The 19,085-nt window shown below is 42.2% G+C and overlaps 4 protein-coding genes across 4 annotated transcripts; 1 reads left to right on the plus strand and 3 right to left on the minus strand.

The window, feature by feature from the left end:
- Window positions 1-9,332: 9,332 nt before the first annotated feature.
- On the minus strand, window positions 9,333-10,063 carry BCR41DRAFT_18628 (hypothetical protein). Its single transcript, XM_022019788.1, has one exon. It carries the CDS (start codon window positions 10,014-10,016, stop codon window positions 9,516-9,518), a length of 501 nt encoding a protein of 166 aa, XP_021875108.1. The 5' UTR covers window positions 10,017-10,063; the 3' UTR covers window positions 9,333-9,515.
- Window positions 10,064-10,076: 13 nt separating this feature from the next.
- On the minus strand, window positions 10,077-11,353 carry BCR41DRAFT_390973 (hypothetical protein; the record flags this gene model as incomplete). Its single annotated transcript, XM_022028313.1, has 4 exons — window positions 10,077-10,534; window positions 10,746-10,794; window positions 10,946-10,978; window positions 11,195-11,353. 4 exons carry the CDS (start codon window positions 11,351-11,353, stop codon window positions 10,077-10,079), a joined length of 699 nt encoding a protein of 232 aa, XP_021875109.1.
- A 212-nt stretch (window positions 11,354-11,565) lies between these two features.
- BCR41DRAFT_403550 (hypothetical protein) lies at window positions 11,566-12,312 on the minus strand (the record flags this gene model as incomplete). Its single annotated transcript, XM_022029352.1, has 1 exon — window positions 11,566-12,312. A coding segment is annotated over one exon (333 nt), but the record flags the coding sequence as incomplete, so codon positions are not given.
- A 4,926-nt stretch (window positions 12,313-17,238) lies between these two features.
- BCR41DRAFT_402629 (hypothetical protein) lies at window positions 17,239-18,409 on the plus strand (the record flags this gene model as incomplete). The annotated part of the gene is made up of 4 exons (XM_022029327.1): window positions 17,239-17,292; window positions 17,388-17,432; window positions 17,523-18,162; window positions 18,273-18,409. The coding sequence occupies 4 exons, from the start codon at window positions 17,239-17,241 to the stop codon at window positions 18,407-18,409; spliced, it is 876 nt and encodes a 291-aa protein (XP_021875111.1).
- Between the last annotated feature and the right edge of the window lie 676 nt (window positions 18,410-19,085).

Consider the following 19,085-nt stretch of genomic DNA (forward strand, 5'->3'; position numbering starts at 1 on the left):
CAGTGAATCTGGCGGGTGATCGTGCTTTATCTGCTTGGCGTTTTTGGATGTCCTGAGCTGTCGCTATTGCGTCTTGTGCTTGCGCCAACGCAGAGGCTTGAGTGGAAATGAAGGTAGAGATAGCCGGTACATCTGTTGTTGGTGGTTTCAAGAGGGATGATGGGACAATGGGATGATGACCGTGGTTTAGGAAAAAGGGGGAAAACCCTGTGGAGGGGTTGACGGAGTTGTTGTATGCAAATTCCATCATTGGTAAGAGCAAGTCCCAGTCATTCTGTTTGTACGAGACATAAGATCGTAGCATTTCCTCCAGGGTCCTGTTGGCTCGCTCCGTCTGTCCGTCTGTCTGAGGATGGAATGCTGTAGACATATGGAGTTTAGTTCCCATGAGCTTCATCAATGTGGTCCAGAAGTGTCCCGTGAATCTTGAGTCTCTGTCCGATACAATAGCTCGTGGCATGCCATGGAGTCGGAAGACATTATTGAAGAAGAGTCGCGCGATATCTGAAGCAGTGTCCGTTGTATGGCTAGGGCAGAAGTGGACTTGTTTGGATAACTTGTCTACGAATACAGTTATGGCATTGAACCCTCGGTTCGTCTTGGGTAAAGGGCCAATGAAGTCCATGGTGACAATTTCCCATCGTTCAAGAGGTATATCGAGAGGTTTGAATAATCCGGCAGGATGATGAAGCAGTGGTTTATTTCGCTGGCACTGTTCGCATGATGCAATGTAAGTCTTGGTGTCTCGGGCCATTCGTGGCCAAAAGAAAGTCCTTCGCATGGTTTCATATGTTTTCTCGAAGCCGAGGTGGCCAGCAATGGGAGAATCATGTGCATCATGAAGTAGGAGAGCGCGAATGTTAGGATCATTCGGGATACATAAACGTGTCTGTCCAGCGATGTTAATCCACAATAGGTCATCAGCAACAAAATAACGATCAGAGGGACTTGCCTCGCGGCAGCTTTCGTAAAGTGATCCTAACTTAAGGTCATATGGGTAACACTTTATCAGGCGCTGCCGTAAGCCTGGGTCCAAACTTATTTCTATGGAGTTAATCTGCTCACTGGCGGGATCCTGCGCCTTGTGGTCAGGCCTCCTTGAGAGAGCGTCGGGGACGATGTTGTCTTTGCCTGGTTTGTACTTGAAGTTGAAGTCGTATTCTTGTAGGAGTTCCATCCATCTGGCCTGTCTCCGAGTCAGGTTTGGCTGGGTTGGAAAATGCTGCAATGTGGCATGGTCAGTATAGACAATAAAATGAGATCCATCCAAATAGTATCGCCATGTTCTTAAGGCGTGGACGACAGCTAGTAATTCTTGCTCATGGGTTGGGTAGTTTCGTTCTGCAGAGCTCAACTTTCGTGATGTAAAGGCAACAGGGCGCGATTCGCCCTTGTGATCTGTTTGGAACAAGACTGCACCAATGGCGAAACCTGATGCATCAGTTTCGACGGAAGTTGCTAGGGCAGGGTCAAAAATTCTGAGTACGGGTGCCATGGTGACTGCCTGCTTCAGTCTTTCAAAGGCCTCTTGGTGAGGCTTGCTCCAGTAGAATGTTGTAGTTGAGCCTAACAGATCAGTAAGGGGAAGCGCGATATCAGCATAGTGGTCGATGTATTGATGATAGAAGTTTGTTAATCCAAGGAACTGCATGACGTGGCGCTGTGTTGTGGGTGTTGGCCATTCTCTAACTGCCTTAACCAGTGCTCCGTTTGTTTTGAGTCCATCTTTGGATATAACATGGCCTAGGAACTCTGTCTCCTCTTGCATAAATGAACACTTGGAAAGCTTGCAAAAGAGGCCTGCCTTGCGTAGGAGCCTAAGAACGTTTCTGATGTCTTGTAGATGTTGCTCTTTGTTATCAGAATAAATCAGTATATCATCTAGGTAAACTACAGTGCATTTATCCAGCACAGGATCCAACACGTTGCGCATCATGGCTGAAAAGGCGGCAGGTGCGTTGGTGAGTCCGAAAGGGACGACGTTAAACTCATAGTGACCGTAGCGTGTTCGAAATGCCGTTTTATGTCGGTCGTCTGGATGAACGCGCATTTGATGATATCCGGATAGTAAGTCGAGCTTTGTAAAAAATCGTGCTGTCCTGAAACGATCTATTAGCTCGTCGATTCTTGGTAGTGGATGGCGATTCTTACGGGTTATTTTGTTTAATCCTCTGTAGTCTACACACATCCTCAGTCCGCCATCCTTCTTTTTAACGAATAAAACTGGTGCTCCGTAGGGTGATGTACTTGGAGAGATGAAGCCTTTGCGCAGTAGTTCTGTGAGTTGTGTTTTTAGTTCGTCTAATTCAGCAATTGATAAGCGAATGACTGGTCTTACAGGTGGATCGGTATTATTTTCAGTCTCGATTCGCATGCTATCGCCACGATCCTGAGGGAGTCCGTCCGGTAGTGTGTCAGGAAAGAGGTCTGGAAATTCTACTTGGACAATTTGTTGAATCGATTCGGGTAGTGTTGAGTCTAGGTTTGTTGGTGGTGAAGTGGTTCTTACTTGGGCCAAGAATGTTGTCGTTTCGGGTTCTAATGCTAATGCAGCAAAGTTTATGGCAGAAAGGCAATTTTGACGAGCGGAGGAGGAGGTATGCCCTCGACATTCCCATAGTATGTGTTTACCATCGTGTTCAAAGTGTAAATCGTTAGTGCGCCAGTTGATTTGGGGATTGACTGCGGTTAGCCAAGGTTTCCCTAGGATGAGATCATATTTTTTCGAGGGGTAGATAATACTTTGAATCTTTTCACCATAGGAACCACGTTCAAGGGTAACAGATGCGGTTCCTGGGGACATGACTGCTGTGCCATTCGGATGAATGATAGGGATAGGGTTCGCGTTGTCTATGATAATGTTATGTTTTCTGCAAAATTTTGAACTCAATACATTTCCTTCTGCTCCACCATCAATGAGGATTCGCGCAGGGTGTCCGTTGACGGCCCCAATGAAGGTTAGTAGTCGTCTCGCATTGGTGTAGACAGCGGACAGGGATTGGAGGTGTGTTGCATGACGACGACGACGACGGGGTGGCTTACTAGCAAGGTGTTCGTGGGAAGTAGAGGGGGTAGGTGAATTTTCATTTGTGTCTTGGTTTGAAGATGATTTGATTTCAGTGATAGATGACGCGGGATGGGAATCGGGGGAGAGGTGATTTAGGGAATCCGGAGGAATGGAAGTGGTGTGGTGCAAGGTGCTTTTAGAGGGTAGTGATAAGAGAGAGGATAGAGAAATTATGGGAGAGGAGCGAGAAGGCATAATCATGGATTTAGGAGAACTAGAGTTTTTATTACTGTTGTTACTACTTAAATCCATATGACTACGCCCTCTAGAGCCCAGGACTCGAGGGTTGGTGGTGAGAGCGAGGCTGGCCTGGTCTACAGCTCGCTCTCCTCTTTTCCCGAGTCGTCGTAGTCGTCTTGTTGTTCCAGGTTGTTCAAGTTCCTAGTCACGCGGCAGTTCTTGGCCATGTGTCCCTTCTTTCTGCAGCGAAAGCAAGCGCCTGCGCGGCGCAGTTTTGTTCTGTCATTTTCGGTGAGCTTGGAGAGTGGTCTGTTGTTAGTCGAGGGGGGGCGATGGAAGTTCGCTAAGCCTGTGGAGCTTGTACTCTGTAGTAGGAAGTTATTGAACATCATCTGCATTGCGTCTAGGTCCATCGGGGTCGGTGTGGGTTGGCTTGTTTGGCTTGTCATGATGGGGGGTCTAGAGGAATGTAAAATGCTGTGGATCATCGTAGCCTGCTTGATGGCCTGGTTGTCAAGGACTGACAAAGGGTTTGCAAGGAAAGGTAAGTGAATGAATAACAAGAATGATAATGAGCTGAGAACTAGAATGGATTCACGAATAGTTTTATTGCAGACTGAGGTTTACTATGTTACAAATCTATCATATTTATACTTGTTTGACTGAAGCGGAGACGCGCTTCAAGAACTCTAAATAAAGCTTACTCAAATATTTCCTAAGGACTTTTACCATATGCGGAACTTCAAGTGTTGAGTTAACTTAATACACAGGATCCGAGGAAGATATCTGGTGCAATCTTATTTCAAGGTTCCTTGGCACTATAAGCCTTGGTTATTGGTTTATAGCTCTTCTAGAATCCTTGGAGCTATTCACGGAGCTAGAAAACTAGGAGACGCGACTTGGCTTGACAGGCAAACTATGCATGGAGGAATGAGTGAAGGAAATGAGCGGAACAAATTAATCAAGCACACGTGATCTTTTTCAGATTCGAATCAGACAAAAGTCATTCATCAATTCATGAGCTAGACATTGCTTGCTGTTCGTGACACTGGTTGAGAGTCTGAGGCTGGCGAAGGAGGACTTCCTTGCTTGTGTCTTCTACAAGGCCGTAGGTATAATGGAGGACAAGCCATGATTCCTCCAGTTTGGGTGTGAGGCGTTGGAGGCGGCGGAATTTGGCAGTGTATTCCGCTACTGAGGATTTACCTTGTTTTAATTGAACCAGTGCTTTCTGGGCTGAAGTAGCCGTGTCAGGGGGTGTGAAGTTTTCGATGAATTTACTTCGGAAAGTGTCCCATGGTGTATCAATTGTCATTTCCGAGTCTCGCCACCATGCCTTGGCGTCTCCTTTCAGGTTGACAACGGTATATCGGACCCAACGGGAGTGGTTAAGCTCCATGATCTCGAAGTACTCTTCTTGGTTCTCCAAGAAGTTGAGGACCGCGACAGCGTCGACATTTCCCTCGTATGGTTCTGGTTTGGTAGGTTTTATCACAGCAGCCACCGTGCGGACATGGTCATTAAAGGCGGCAGCGCTAGAAGCACTATCCTGTCGGGATTCGAGGAAGGTTTGCACAGCGTTCTGCACGGATAGGCTGGTACTGGCATCAAGGTTAAGAGCTTTCAAGGAAGTGGTGAGGTTGTCCATGGCAAAAAAAAAAAAAAAAAAAATCAAATGCAGGGGTAAATTTTTAAATTTTATCTAGGAAAATATCAGAGGGATCTAGGGAAAAATATCAGAGGGAAATATAAGCGGTTTCTGGCGGGGTCGGTGGTTCGATGAACCATTGCTACCATGTAAATAGTAACAATCAAAGGTGATCTTAGGTGGAATCGAAGGTCAAAGGATACTTTATTTGGCTATAACGTAGTGGACTATTTATACTGATAATTAATAGGGTTGGGGCTTGGTGTCTTGGCACTTGGGCTTGGCGTCTTGGCGCCTGGGGTGCGCGTGATAGTTGAGCCCTCCTCAAAGGTTTGAGTCAGTATTGTATAACACGTTTGCACCTGACAACGATATGGATATGGAGAGCGTGATGAGCGGCAGCGTGATGAATGAGAGCTTAGTGACGAGGAGCGTGGGAAGCTCCAGCGTGGCAAGCAGCACGGCGATCAACCGAAGCTGGGCGTGGTCACTGAAGAACAAGTGGGCCGAGCGTGTTAAAACTAAGAGTGGCTCTGGTATGCGCTGCTGTTACCCTAGCTGCGGGAAAACCTTTGGTTCATCGAATATGTCAACTTCAGGGGTCATCCAGCATCTGTGGCGAGTACATCGCATCACTAAAGATAGCAATGCCAATGATGGCAGTCTCTCCAAGCAAGGCCCGATGGACAAGATGCTTAATTCATTTTCTCAGCCAAAAGTATTTGACCCTACGAGATTTGACGAATTGCTTGTCCGATTCGTTATCACAACAAAGCAGCCATTTACGATTGTCAAAAGCACTGCTCTCCAGGAGCTTCTAGTCCATGCTACAATGGCTACAGCATCTCAAGTAAAGCTACCGTCTGATGACACCATGGCAACCAAGGTAAAACTATTATTACTATGATTATGATTATTATTATTATTATTACTCTTCAATTATTATTTTTTTTTTACAACAAACATCAACCAAACACTGACAAAAAGATGGATTAAAAATAGGCTAAGCTAAAATACCAATACATGGAGCATCAAGTCATAAGCTTATTTGAGGATATTAACAAGGTATCACTGACCGTTGATGGCTGGACAAGCCCTTTCCAAGACAACTTCCTGGGGGTAACAGCTCACTGGATTGATCATGACTGGCGCCAACAAGAGCTGGTCATTGGATTTGAGCCATTGTATGGAGCGCATACAGGTGAGAACTTAGCGGAATCTCTGGCTAAGGTCATCGATCGATTTAAAATTGGTGACAAGCTTCTAAGTATCACCACCGACAATGCGTCAAATATGTCCAAAATGATCCGAGAGCTTGAAAAGCATCCCAAGGCAGTAGAATGGTAATTCTCAGTCACTTTCAATAATGCTAGCGCATCTAGTAATGAGTTATCTCTAACGCTTCTTTTAAAAAAAATAAAAATAAATAAAAATAAAAAACATTAGGTCGCTCAAGGATGGCTTATACCATGTGCCATGTCTTGGACACATCATTAATCTGGCAGTTCAGGCGATTTTGGGTCCAAGTGGTTTGAATGACTTGGCTCCTGAAAATGACAGTCTCTACGTGAACAACAATGAGTGTGAGGATGCGGTTGGGTTAACGCTTGTAACGCTGAGTACATTACAGAAACTCAGAAAAGGCATTGTTAAGATCAGGTCAGTATTACTATATAATCTTGACTGCAAATATAAACTTGAATCATGAAACCTAACTATAAAATACCTTTTATATCGACTTATACATAGAGCTTCGCCACAAAGAATTGACAAGTTTGGCCAGGTCTGCGCTATCCTGAAATGCCCAAACCTTGAACTGAAAAGGGATAACTGCACACGTTGGAACTCTACTTTCATCATGGTGGATAGGGCAATAACGTTAAGGCTAGCCTACCAGAGCATGTGCCAGAACAAACCGTTTTTATCGGCCTTCTCCCTGAAAGACGAAGAATGGGGATACCTGAAGAAGCTCCATATTTTGCTTAGCCAGTTTAATGATATCACAGCGACGGTGTCTTCTAGCCTGGGATACCCGACAATCAACAGAGCCATGTCTGCTTACAACAACATGATCGACCACCTAGAAGATTATATTGAAAAAGAAGAGGATCCTCCACTAAAAAACGCAGCAGGTCAAGGGTTAAAGAAGCTTTTGCGTTATTATTCTAAAACTGATTCCTCAGCGGTCTATGCCGTCGCCACTGCTATGGACCCGAGGATGCGGTTTGACTGGTGGGAAGCTAACGAATGGGGTGAATATATTCAAAGCAGCCAAGACATGGTAACGAAGGTCTGGGAAGATGAATATAAGGGCAAAGAAGGCCCAAGTCAGCTCCCAGCTGAAGAAGAAATGGAGATGAGACGCTATGGTATCAAGAAAAAAAGGTGGAGAGCTTGAATTATACGTTTGAGAAGGAAGTTCTCTAGTTGCTAGTAAACATGAGCCTCCAGAGTTAGTGTACTGGCGATCACAAAAGGAGCGCTTGCCCAATTTGGCGAATATGGCAAAGGACTATCTTGCAGTCCCTGTGACATCAACCCCGGCAGAAAGATGCTTTTCGCAAGCCAAGTTCTTCCTGCCACCTGAAAGAAATAGCCTTAGCCCTACGACGATCCAGCGCTTGGTCATCCTGGACTCTTGGATGAATGTTCTCCCATAAATTAGTTGCTATAGTTCTGTATACATTCGTTATACACTATCATGCAAAACTGATTCAATAATTCATTCCCATGTGCATTTCTTTTTTTCATTCCTAGAAACCGTATATGCATACACCACTCATACTTTGGTTTAATAAAGCTCCCGTCTTCTTCTACGTCATAGTGATGCGTTGTGACATTAGCTTGTCTCATTTGAATAGCTAATGACTTTTTTGTTCATGCAGGTCATTGAATCAGTTTCACATGTGGTCTAAAATGTTGCCCATGACAACTTTTGGACGTCATTTAATGCCAGTAAAAAAAGGACTTTTCTCTCTTTCCTTTATGAACACTTGCTTAACTCTCTCTTAACTATACCTTCACAGAATATGAGACCCACTCCACAAAGGAAAGTCAACGAAGCCAGGAGGTTAATGATGGGAGGCATGTCTACTAGAGAAACTGCTGCTAGTGTTGGTATATCAATAGCGACGGCCACCAGGATCTATGCACATAATAAGGAGTACATGCCAGTCAATAAAGGCGGTCGACCAAGGAAAGTACCTAGAGGTATCATGCAGTATCTTAAGGTGAACATGAAACGAGGTACACTCAAGTCTGCAGTTGAGGCCACCGTCAGAGCCAACCAGCTCATACCAGCGGCTGTTTCTGAGACCACCGTTAGACGACGGCTCAAGGAGTTAGGATTGACAGCAAAGAGGCGTGTACATAAGCCAGCTTTACGTCGACGGCATATTAAAGCTCGTTTGCATTTTATCAATTAGTATAAGGAATTGACTCTGGAAGATTGGAAAAAGGTTATTTGGTCAGATGAATCGAAAATAAACCGAATCTGCTCTGATGGCGTGCAGTGGATCTGGGACGACACTCCGGGACGCCTCACTCGCAGGTCGGTGCAAGGCACTGTCAAGTTTGGGAGTGGTAACGTTAAAGTGTGGTCATGCTTCTCATGGTACGGACCTGGATACATTGCAAAGATTGACAATAATATGGGCGCACAACTTTACATCAAACTACTCCAGGAGGATCTACAGATGTCGCTTGATGACTGGGGCCTAACTAAAAGCGATATCGTTTTTCAGCACGACAATGACTCGAAGCACACGGCGAAGATTGTTACGAAGTATTTGGAGTCAGTACATCTGACAGAAGAGGAAGGTACACTTCTAGAGTGGCCAGCACAATCCCCTTACCTCAACCCTATTGAACACATGTGGGCAGAATTGGATAGGCGGCTCTCTAGGTATCCGGAGCGAGCTAAGAGCTGTGATGAACTATGGGAGCGAATATCGGTTGAATGGTACAGGATCCCAGTGGACTTCTGCCGCAAACTCATCATAGGTATCCATAAGAGACTGCAAGCTGTCAGTGATGCCCATGGTTGGAATACTATCTATTGATGTAAGGTTATGGCTCACAAAAGAATAAAGATCTTTGGCCACCGAATGGGCACATGTGAACTGATTCAATGACCTGCATGAACAAAAAAGCCATTAGCTATTCAAATGAGACAAGCTAATGTCACAACGCATCACTATGACGTAGAAGAAGACGGGAGCTTTATTAAACCAAAGTATGAGTGGTGTATGCATATACGGTTTCTAGGAATGAAAAAAAGAAATGCACATGGGAATGAATTATTGAATCAGTTTTGCATGATAGTGTAAGTGATAAGTCAAAACTTAAATATATTTCCAACATTTGAACGTTAGTCGAATGTACGTGGCGCACAAATTGTGTAAGCCCATTCTAACCTGTCAAGTTTTTTATTCAAAAAGCCGATATAGTCGTATTAAATAGTGCATGATACATTCGATGCGCTAAAAAATCGGCTTCGATGCATTCGGTAAATCGGTTTCGATACATTCGGTAAACGGTTTCGATACATTCGGTAAACGGTTTCGATATAATCATACGACCCATGCTACACATTAGGGGTATCATTCAAACACATTCGATTCATTCGATTCGATACAGGAATGGAGCATTCAATTTCGGTACAAACTTACCCTGAGCCGAAACCGAATCGAATGCATTCAATCCATTCAATTTCGGTTGTATCGAATCGATTAGGAGCACTGAGTTGAGATACTGAAAATCATTAGGATCACCGAGGACATGGCCTGTATGCTTATAGTAATACGTGATACGGAGTTGCTTCTTTCCCTCCTTCATTGCTAATTCGGGATCCCCACTATCGTCTTTCATGTTGTGGACTAGAAGCTTGGCTCTACATCCGACTTTTTGGCTCTTCTTAAAGACGCGCCTCCTTTTCTTTTGCCTTTGTTCCTGCCCAGGGTCTTGAGGGGAATCTTGAGAGGAGTCTTGAGGGGAGTCTTGATGAGCGGTTTGAACGCGATTTTGGCCTCGCGAGTCATGGTTAGGGTGGCATTCGTAGGTTTGAAAATAAAAGTATTTGCTTCTGCCATCTGCCTTATTATCTCGATGTACACGGCGCATCCAAACAAAATAAAGATCGCGACTATTCCTGTTCAAGCCAAGCGCTGAAGTCCTCCTCGTTCACGTAAAAAATACGGGGCAGATAGTCATACGGTTCTGTACGGGAGTCGTTACAATGTCTTTGATCGTTTTCATCATCGAGAGTCGACTTAATCCATTGGTAATCATGCACCTCCGAGCACAAATCTCAGTTGCTATTTCATTGGCCTTCGCAATGACACTCTCGTCTAGTTCTGGACTCTCTGAGCCACCCGGCATAAGTGAGCTTTCCCCGGTACCAAAATCCGCAGAAGGATGGATGCTAATGGCTTCAACAGGAGCTGCAGATGATTCAGGCTCTATTTCTGGGTCGGAATCCGAAGCCCCACTCGAATAGTCATTGTAGTCAACGTTCCACGAGTCCCGGTCAGAGTCTGATTCCTCGCTCCCATGCTCACAGTCAGAATCGAATTCTTCTAGATCATCAGCGCGATCTATTTCATCTACATCATCAACGACTATCCTCAATAACTTCTGCACTCTACACAGAAAGCAAGGTCAAGGAGAACCGAGAGTGATTAATATATGTGCAAATATATATTATTGATAAGGTAACATTGCCTCCGCACCATAATGCTTGTTCGATGAAATGATCTAAATAATACACATGTTGATTTACATTCAGAGTTCATTCAACATTCGACGCGTAATGGCAACAGTTGCGAGCTGAATATTATCAACGATTTTTACCTGGAGAGACAGAGGTGTATAAGAAGAATTGATTATCAAGATCGCATTTCTGCGTGAAAAAAAAAAAAAAAAAAAAAAAAAAAAAAAAGTATGACGTATTAGAATCGCCTTTATTATCACCCTTAATGGTACCACATCTAAGGGAATTCGATATTTATTCGAATTAAGCAAATTAAATTTCAGAGGCGGAAGTTTATTACCTCTTCTCGCAGGTCTAAGGGACTCCAATAAGACTGCGAAATTTTTTGGAGTGTCATGCAGAAAATCGTTTTTCAATGAATGTTATCGATTTTTTGTTGGCCGGTTCAATGTAGCCTGATACAAGAAGCTGTGCAAGCTCTTTTTGATTCCTGTTAAGCTCTTCATTCCCGATTATGGGAATTGTTTGCTCTCCATTGATTCAGTGTTGATGCTGCTCAAAATTTCTGAAATTTGACTTGGTTTCTTACATAACGCAGAGATTCCTGTAGACAGAGTGCTCCAATTTCGCAAATTCCTTCTTCGATAATACACTGACTGCAATCTGGTTGAACAAATGCGCTGCGGCCCGTCTGCTCCTTTTCTGAGCTGTAGTTACTCACAAGAGTGAAGATGCTGTAGGGCTGCATTAAGTGACTTGGAGTTAATGGGCCCCATGCTCGACAAAGGAGGTATGATTGTAGCTTGTCAATTTGCTTCGAATTTGACGGATTTGCTCCACTTTATTTTCATGCTCGCTATACCAAACGTCCTTGTCACTTGCAATCTCCATTGCTCTATCGATGGATTCCTGTCAAGATAAATCCTTGTGTTGAATGAGTCCTTTCATCTTCAATCAAGAAGAAAGAGTTTTGCCGCCTACGGATGGTTTCTCTTTTCGGTCAATGCGGATTGATTGATGTGACAAGGGCGTTCATTGTGTGAGTTCCGATTACTAACCTCTCACCATCGTTTGAATGCATTGTTGTTGGATACACGCCCACATATCGGTGCTCGTGACTTCCTGGAGTTGATGTTTTAGTGGCGATCCCTTTGGAGACTGGAACGGTTCACACATGAACATCGATATGCTTCTTTCGTCCATACACTTCGATGCAATTTATTAAGAGGGCATGGGAATTGCTTGCTGTGGTTTTCACTAGTATGCATCCTGCAAGGATCTTGGCACATGCACATCTCCGTGCTGTACTCTCTAGAGCCAGTCTTCATTTAGAAATTGGCTTACTTTCTTGTCCAGCTCAAGTACTTCCTCTGTTCAAGAATTGAAGCGTATGTGAACTCTGAAATACTTTTCAAATCTGGTGCTTGAGAAGGTTGGCATTTGGAACATTGCACATCGGCAGTATATTGTCGGGCAATGCTCTTTCGGTGGTGATAGAAAAGGGCCCATTGGAAGAAAGTCGCTCCAGTTCTTCACATGTGCAAGAAGAACCTCTTCATCCCCTTGATTGTTTTTTACAACGATGGGAACTGCCTCTAATAATTCAACAAAGAGCAATGCTTTTTTTTTTTCAGTTTGCGAGCCATGACTTTGCTCTGATGCTTCCAAAGCTAGCTCCCTGAAGGAACGTTTTTTTTGGTCGGTTGTTGCTGTAGACGAGTTCTCCCAATGAGAGCTGGATGTAGCAGGCGAAGAAAGTGAAGCCGAACTTAGTGGATTGGTTGAAGGAGTAGTGAGACTCTTGATTTCTTGTTGGTTCAAGACGATTCTTTCAAGTTGTGCTTGGCTTTGCTCCTCGATGCCCCCATTTGCTGAAACGTTTGGGTAATCATGCAAAGATGCTGGGTCAGGACCGTTGATGACGCCTTCCTTTGCTGTAGCATTTGGGTGATCATGCAAAGATGTTTGATCAGGAGCGTTATTGATGATTTTCAATGGTATTAGTTCACAGTTTTTGGAAATGTGCTCCTTGATTCCTTTCCTCGTTTTAATTGCCTTTTTGCAAAAAGGGCAAGAAATAACCCATTCAAACGGGACACGTGCAAGCTTTCGTTGATGCCATAAGAATTGGAAAGTGTAATGTTAATACTCCCTTGTGATAGTCGTCATGTGTCTCTTTAGATGTATTCTTTTTTCGAAGACCTTTGGGCAAATTGAACAGTTCCAGGAACGTGAGTGGGTTTCGCGTTGATCCATGTTTCATGTAGCGGTTACTCTTTCGAACTAAAACAAAGGAAGAATGGGTTAGTGGAAGCAAAGCAGCGGCAAATGAAAAAAAAATAGGGCGCATAGTGAAAATTAAACAGCACAAAAAAAAAATAGGGCGGATAGTGGAATAAACAGCACAAAAAAAAAAATAAGGCGGATAGTGGAAATTAAACAGCACAAAAAAAAATAGGGCGGATAGTGGAAATTAAACAGCACAAAAAAAAAATAAGGCGGATAGTGGAAATTAAACAGCACAAAAAAAAAAATAGGCGGATAGTGGCATCAGCACAAAAAAAAAATAAGGGCGCATAGTGAAAATTAAACAGCACAAAAAAAAAAATAGGGCGGATAGTGGAAATTAAACAGCACAAAAAAAAAATAAGGCGGATATGGAAATTAAACAGCACAAAAAAAAAAAATAGGCGGATAGTGGAAATTAAACAGCACAAAAAAAAAATAAGGCGGATAGTGGAAATTAAACAGCACAAAAAAAAAAAATAAGGCGGATAGTGGCATCAGCACAAAAAAAAAAATAGGGCGCATTGTAAATTAAACAGCACAAAAAAAAAAAATAGGGCGGATAGTGGAAATTAAACAGCACAAAAAAAAAAATAAGGCGGATAGTGGAAATTAAACAGCACAAAAAAAAAAAATAAGGCGGATAGTGGCATCAGCACAAAAAAAAAAATAGGGCGCATTGTGAAAATTAAACAGCACAAAAAAAAAAAATAGGGCGGATAGTGGAAATTAAACAGCACAAAAAAAAAAAATAAGGCGGATAGTGGAAATTAAACAGCACAAAAAAAAAAATAAGGCGGATAGTGGAAATTAAACAGCACAAAAAAAAAAAATAAGGCGGATAGTGGAAATTAAACAGCACAAAAAAAAAAATAGGGCGGATAGTGGAAATTAAACAGCACAAAAAAAAAAATAGGGCGGATAGTGGAAATTAAACAGCACAAAAAAAAAAATAAGGCGGATAGTGGAAATTAAACAGCACAAAAAAAAAAAATAAGGCGGATAGTGGAAATTAAACAGCACAAAAAAAAAAATAGGGCGGATAGTGGAAATTAAACAGCACAAAAAAAAAATAGGGCGGATAGTGGAAATTAAACAGCACAAAAAAAAAAATAAGGCGGATAGTGGAAATTAAACAGCACAAAAAAAAAAATAAGGCGGATAGTGGCATCAGCACAAAAAAAAAAATAGGGCGCATAGTAAAATTAAACAGCACAAAAAAAAAAAATAGGGCGGATAGTGGAAATTAAACAGCACAAAAAAAAAAATAAGGCGGATAGTGGAAATTAAACAGCACAAAAAAAAAAAAATAAGGCGGATAGTGGAAATTAAACAGCACAAAAAAAAAAATAAGGCGGATAGTGGAAATTAAACAGCACAAAAAAAAAAATAAGGCGGATAGTGGAAATTAAACAGCACAAAAAAAAAAATAAGGCGGATAGTGGCATCAGCACAAAAAAAAAAATAGGGCGCATAGTGAAAATTAAACAGCACAAAAAAAAAAAATAGGGCGGATAGTGGAAATTAAACAGCACAAAAAAAAAAAATAGGGCGGATAGTGGAAATTAAACAGCACAAAAAAAAAAAAATAAGGCGGATAGTGGAAATTAAACAGCACAAAAAAAAAAATAGGGCGGATAGTGGAAATTAAACAGCACAAAAAAAAAAAATAGGGCGGATAGTGGAATCAGCACAAAAAAAAAAAAATAGGGCGGATAGTGGAAATTAAACAGCACAAAAAAAAAAAATAGGGCGGATAGTGGAAATTAAACAGCACAAAAAAAAAAATAGGGCGGATAGTGGAAATTAAACAGCACAAAAAAAAAAAATAAGGCGGATAGTGGAAATTAAACAGCACAAAAAAAAAATAGGGCGGATAGTGGAAATTAAACAGCACAAAAAAAAAAATAAGGCGGATAGTGGAAATTAAACAGCACAAAAAAAAAAAATAGGGCGGATAGTGGAATCAGCACAAAAAAAAAAAAATAGGGCGGATAGTGGAAATTAAACAGCACAAAAAAAAAAAATAGGGCGGATAGTGGAAATTAAACAGCACAAAAAAAAAAAATAGGGCGGATAGTGGAAATTAAACAGCACAAAAAAAAAAATAGGGCGGATAGTGGAAATTAAACAGCACAAAAAAAAAAAATAGGGCGGATAGTGGAAATTAAACAGCACAAAAAAAAAAAATAAGGCGGATAGTGGAAATTAAACAGCACAAAAAAAAAAATAGGGCGGATAGTGGAAATTAAACAGCACAAAAAAAAAAATAAGGCGGATAGTGGAAATTAAACAGCACAAAAAAAAAAATAAGGCGGATAGTGGAAATTAAACAGCACAAAAAAAAAAATAGGGCGGATAGTGAAATTTAAACAGCACAAAGAAGAGCTGCTAATGTCAAGGTGCTCGAGGGGAATCTAAGGGTACTAAAAAGGTGTCTTTATTCAAGCGAATTGTGCTGCTGAACTAGATGGAAAAGTGGGCCTATTTATTGCAGCTAATTTCCTGCTGAAGGAATTCTCCAGAAAATTAGAGGAAATACTGTTGCACAAATTTGTGATGTAATTTCGCTTGCAAGGAACTTTTTTTGCAACTTCGAAAAAGGGGTGTTAAAATAATACTGTGTCTGGTGGGAAAAGTGTTTTTTGGTGATTATGAAACTGTTCAGGTCAAACAAGTTGCTGGAGAGCAAAGGGAAAAACAGAAGTTGAACGAGAGGACGTCCAATGATGTAAGGGAAAAAAGCGGTGGAGCAATAAAGAAAAAGCGTTGAAAAAAAGAAAAAAGAAGGGTGTACCAGAAGAATAAAACGATGCTGTCAAGACTGACAATGAAAACAATGAAGAGACAAAGACGTAATATTTTGGAAAGAGGGAAAGAAAGATGCGGAGAAGGAAAAGAAGAAAGAGGGTGGAAGGCATTGAGAACAAAGAAAAACAAAACATCGTGTGAAACAAAAAAAAAAAAAAAAAAAAAAAAAAAAAAAAAAAGAAAAGAAAATGCCCCTGAAAATGGTCTGAACTGCAGTGAAGTTAATCGAGTGCAAAAAATGAAGAAAAGAGCGGGTTCGAGATTAAAATAAATAACAGCAAAGGACAGGGCAAAAAATACAGCAATGGACGGGGCAAAAATTTGAAGAGGATGGGCAAGGAGCTTTGCAACATGGAATTCACATGCAAAAAAATAAAAAAGAAATCGAAATAAATGAAAGGGTGAAGTTGAACAGAAATGGAAAAAGTAACAAACGGTGGGTAATTTGTTCAAATTAAAAAAATTTTGGTGCTTATCCCCATCCCGTCCACGGCAACGCACAGTGTCAACTCTTTTACATACCCGGAGATTCAAAGCTTCTCTCGGTGTTAATTAGGCAAGAAGGACAAGAAAACTTACAGAGAAATAGCCGCAGCAGCACTGGAAAGCAGGGAGGGAAAATAAGATGAAAGAGTAAGAAGAGAATAAGCTGATGAAAGAAGGCGACGAATGAGAATATGAATGTGAATGTGAGTGCGAATGTGAATGTAAATGCGAATGTGAATGTCAATGGTCAATGTCAATGTGAATGTGTGTGGAAGAGCAGAGGAAGACAAAGGCAGAAAATGAAAAATGATGGAGGACAAGGAAGAATAAAATATCGTGAGAAAAAAGAAAAAAAAGGCCCCTGAAAAATGGTCTCTGCGGGATGACGTAGAGGGCATGTTTCCTTATTTTAGTGTGACTATATGAGTACGTAAGCGTGGACTGACAGCGCCAGGCTCTGAATAGGTGCATGTAGGGGACGTAGGATGGTTGCACTTGGAAGAAGCTCTGCTACCATAAAAAAAATTATTTTTCTTTCGACCGGTCAAGTTGAAGGACTATAAATCCTCAAATACTGGCTCCTAGGACCTGGTTCCTACATCAATCGATAGGAATGCTCGGCTATATCAGCATACTAAATTTGAAAAATTTGGCAAAATCCCCATTGCACCCACCCTAAATGCAGATTCTGAACATTGCACTTACCACAGCACGTGGACACGAAAATTTTCTCTCGATCAGTCACTTTGGAGACCCATAACCTCCCAAATACTGGGACCAGAGACCTGGGGCCTAGATTACTCGAAAGAGGATATTCTGGGCCATATTGCAGCTTAGTGTTCAGTCACGTGCTATTATGATAAAATATTTTCTTACTCTCGACCGGGAACTTTAAACGTCCATAGCTCCTCAAATACTGGGATCTGTTACTCAGGGCTACCGATCCACAAAATTTCGCAAAATCCGGCACAACACCCCCCTTTATTGTCCGAATTCCCTGGGTTAAGGGGGGTGATAAAAGCGATTCTAATACGTCATCTTTTTTTTTTTATGCTTTGCACTTCTCCCCTCCACTCCCATATTCACTTTTCGCTATACACAATTGTAAGCGCATCTTGCCGTCGCGCGTTGAATGTTGAATGAATCACTGAATTTTGAATGTAGGTTAACAAGTGTATTTTATTTCAGCATTCAATTAGATCATTTCAAGCACATTAATAGAACATCTTCGAACAAACACCATGGTATGTTGACAATGTTATTTTTCTGTCAATAATAAATGCTCACACAGCTTATTTTTTTATCTCAATTTCTCGTTACTATGTTCTTTGTAGAGCTCAGAATATGCTACCTTTAGCTTATTGGATGATGAATTAAACGAAATACATAGTGCTGATGACCTAGAAGAGCTTGCCTCTGACGTTGATTGTCTGAGTGAGGAGCCGGATTCTGACTGTAATGACTATTCGAGCGATGCGTCGGATTCCGGGTCGGAGACAGAGCATGAAACACCTGCAGCACTTGGTGAGGCTAGTAGCATCCATCCTTTAGCAAATCCTGATATCGCGGAAAGCCCACTCGTACCAGATGGCTTAGAGAGTCCAGAGCTAAACAGGGGGGTCGATGCAAATGTCAATAAAATAACAACCGAACTTTTATCCCCTCAATTGCAAGACTATCAATGGATCAAGTCAACTGTTGATGATGCCGTGATAGATGAGATTGTAAGGAAAACCTGCACCACTCAGTACGACTACAAGCCTCGTGTTTTTTACGTAGACAAGGAGGACTTCGACTCATGGCTCGAACGAGACGGTCGTGATCATTTTTTTACTTGGATGTTACGCAAACATCAAGATAATCAGCCAGGCGGTAGAAGCAAGGTCTTTTATGTTGAAACCTACGAATGCCATCGTGGACAAGATTCACGAGGCGGAAGTCGCATCCAAAAGGCTTCTCAAGGCTCTCTTCAAGGTGTCTCTCTCGACCCAGGGCAAGAACCAAGGGAAAGAAAAGAAGACGCGTCTTAAAGCCTAGCCAGAAAGTCGGTTGTACAGCAAAGCTCACAGTTCACAACATGAAAGACGACAGCGAGGATCCCGAATATGCAACCAAGAACGGAAGGAAGCAACTCCGAATCGTGTACTTTTATAGACACACAGGGCACGTTCTAGGCAATGCTGATGATTTCCAGTACTTTACCATGACGGAATCAACATGAGCGCGGATTAGAAACCTGGTTCGTCTTGGCCTGTGCACTAGAGGATGCAAGCGAAATCACTATAATAATTTTGTGCAACATAGTATTTCGCCCATATTTCTAGAGCATTCCTTGCAACAGGATATTAACTAGTATAAATAGGTCTACTTTTCTATCTAGTTCTGTAGCATAGTTCCCCCTGAATAAAGATACCTTTATTGCACCCTTAGATCCCCCTAGAACACTACCTTGACTTTTGCATTACTCTCTTTTATTCCGAGCTCCCCGTTGGCGAGTTCCATGAAGTTGCAGGTGACGTCCTTGGTATTCTCCTCATTAGGCCTAGAAAGAGCATCGGCAACAGGATTATCCTTGCCCGGACGATAGATGATAACATGATCTTGTTGCTCCATGTGTTGGCTCCATCCCGCCATGCGTCTGCTCATGCCTTTTTGTCGTTTTAAGAACACCAAACTGTGATTGTCGGTCAAGATGTTGACTGTTCTGCCCTGGATATAAGTACGCCATTCGTCGCAAGCGCGCACAATTGCATACAATTCGCGCTCATGTGTTGGCCATTTCTGCTGACCCTCATCTAATTTCCTCGACATGAAAGCGATAGGGTGCATTTCCTTCCGGCCGTTTGAACCAAAGTCCTGACTCAGGACGGCACCAATGGCAGTGGGGACGCATCAGT

This window comes from Lobosporangium transversale (genome assembly GCF_002105155.1).
Source record: "Lobosporangium transversale strain NRRL 3116 chromosome Unknown BCR41scaffold_102, whole genome shotgun sequence".
Taxonomy (NCBI): domain Eukaryota; kingdom Fungi; phylum Mortierellomycota; class Mortierellomycetes; order Mortierellales; family Mortierellaceae; genus Lobosporangium; species Lobosporangium transversale.

Bases quoted from the DNA above. Each gene is read 5' to 3' on its own strand.
- BCR41DRAFT_18628 (XM_022019788.1), bottom strand. From the start codon at position 10,016: ATGCGCCGTGTACATCGAGATAATAAGGCAGATGGCAGAAGCAAATAC.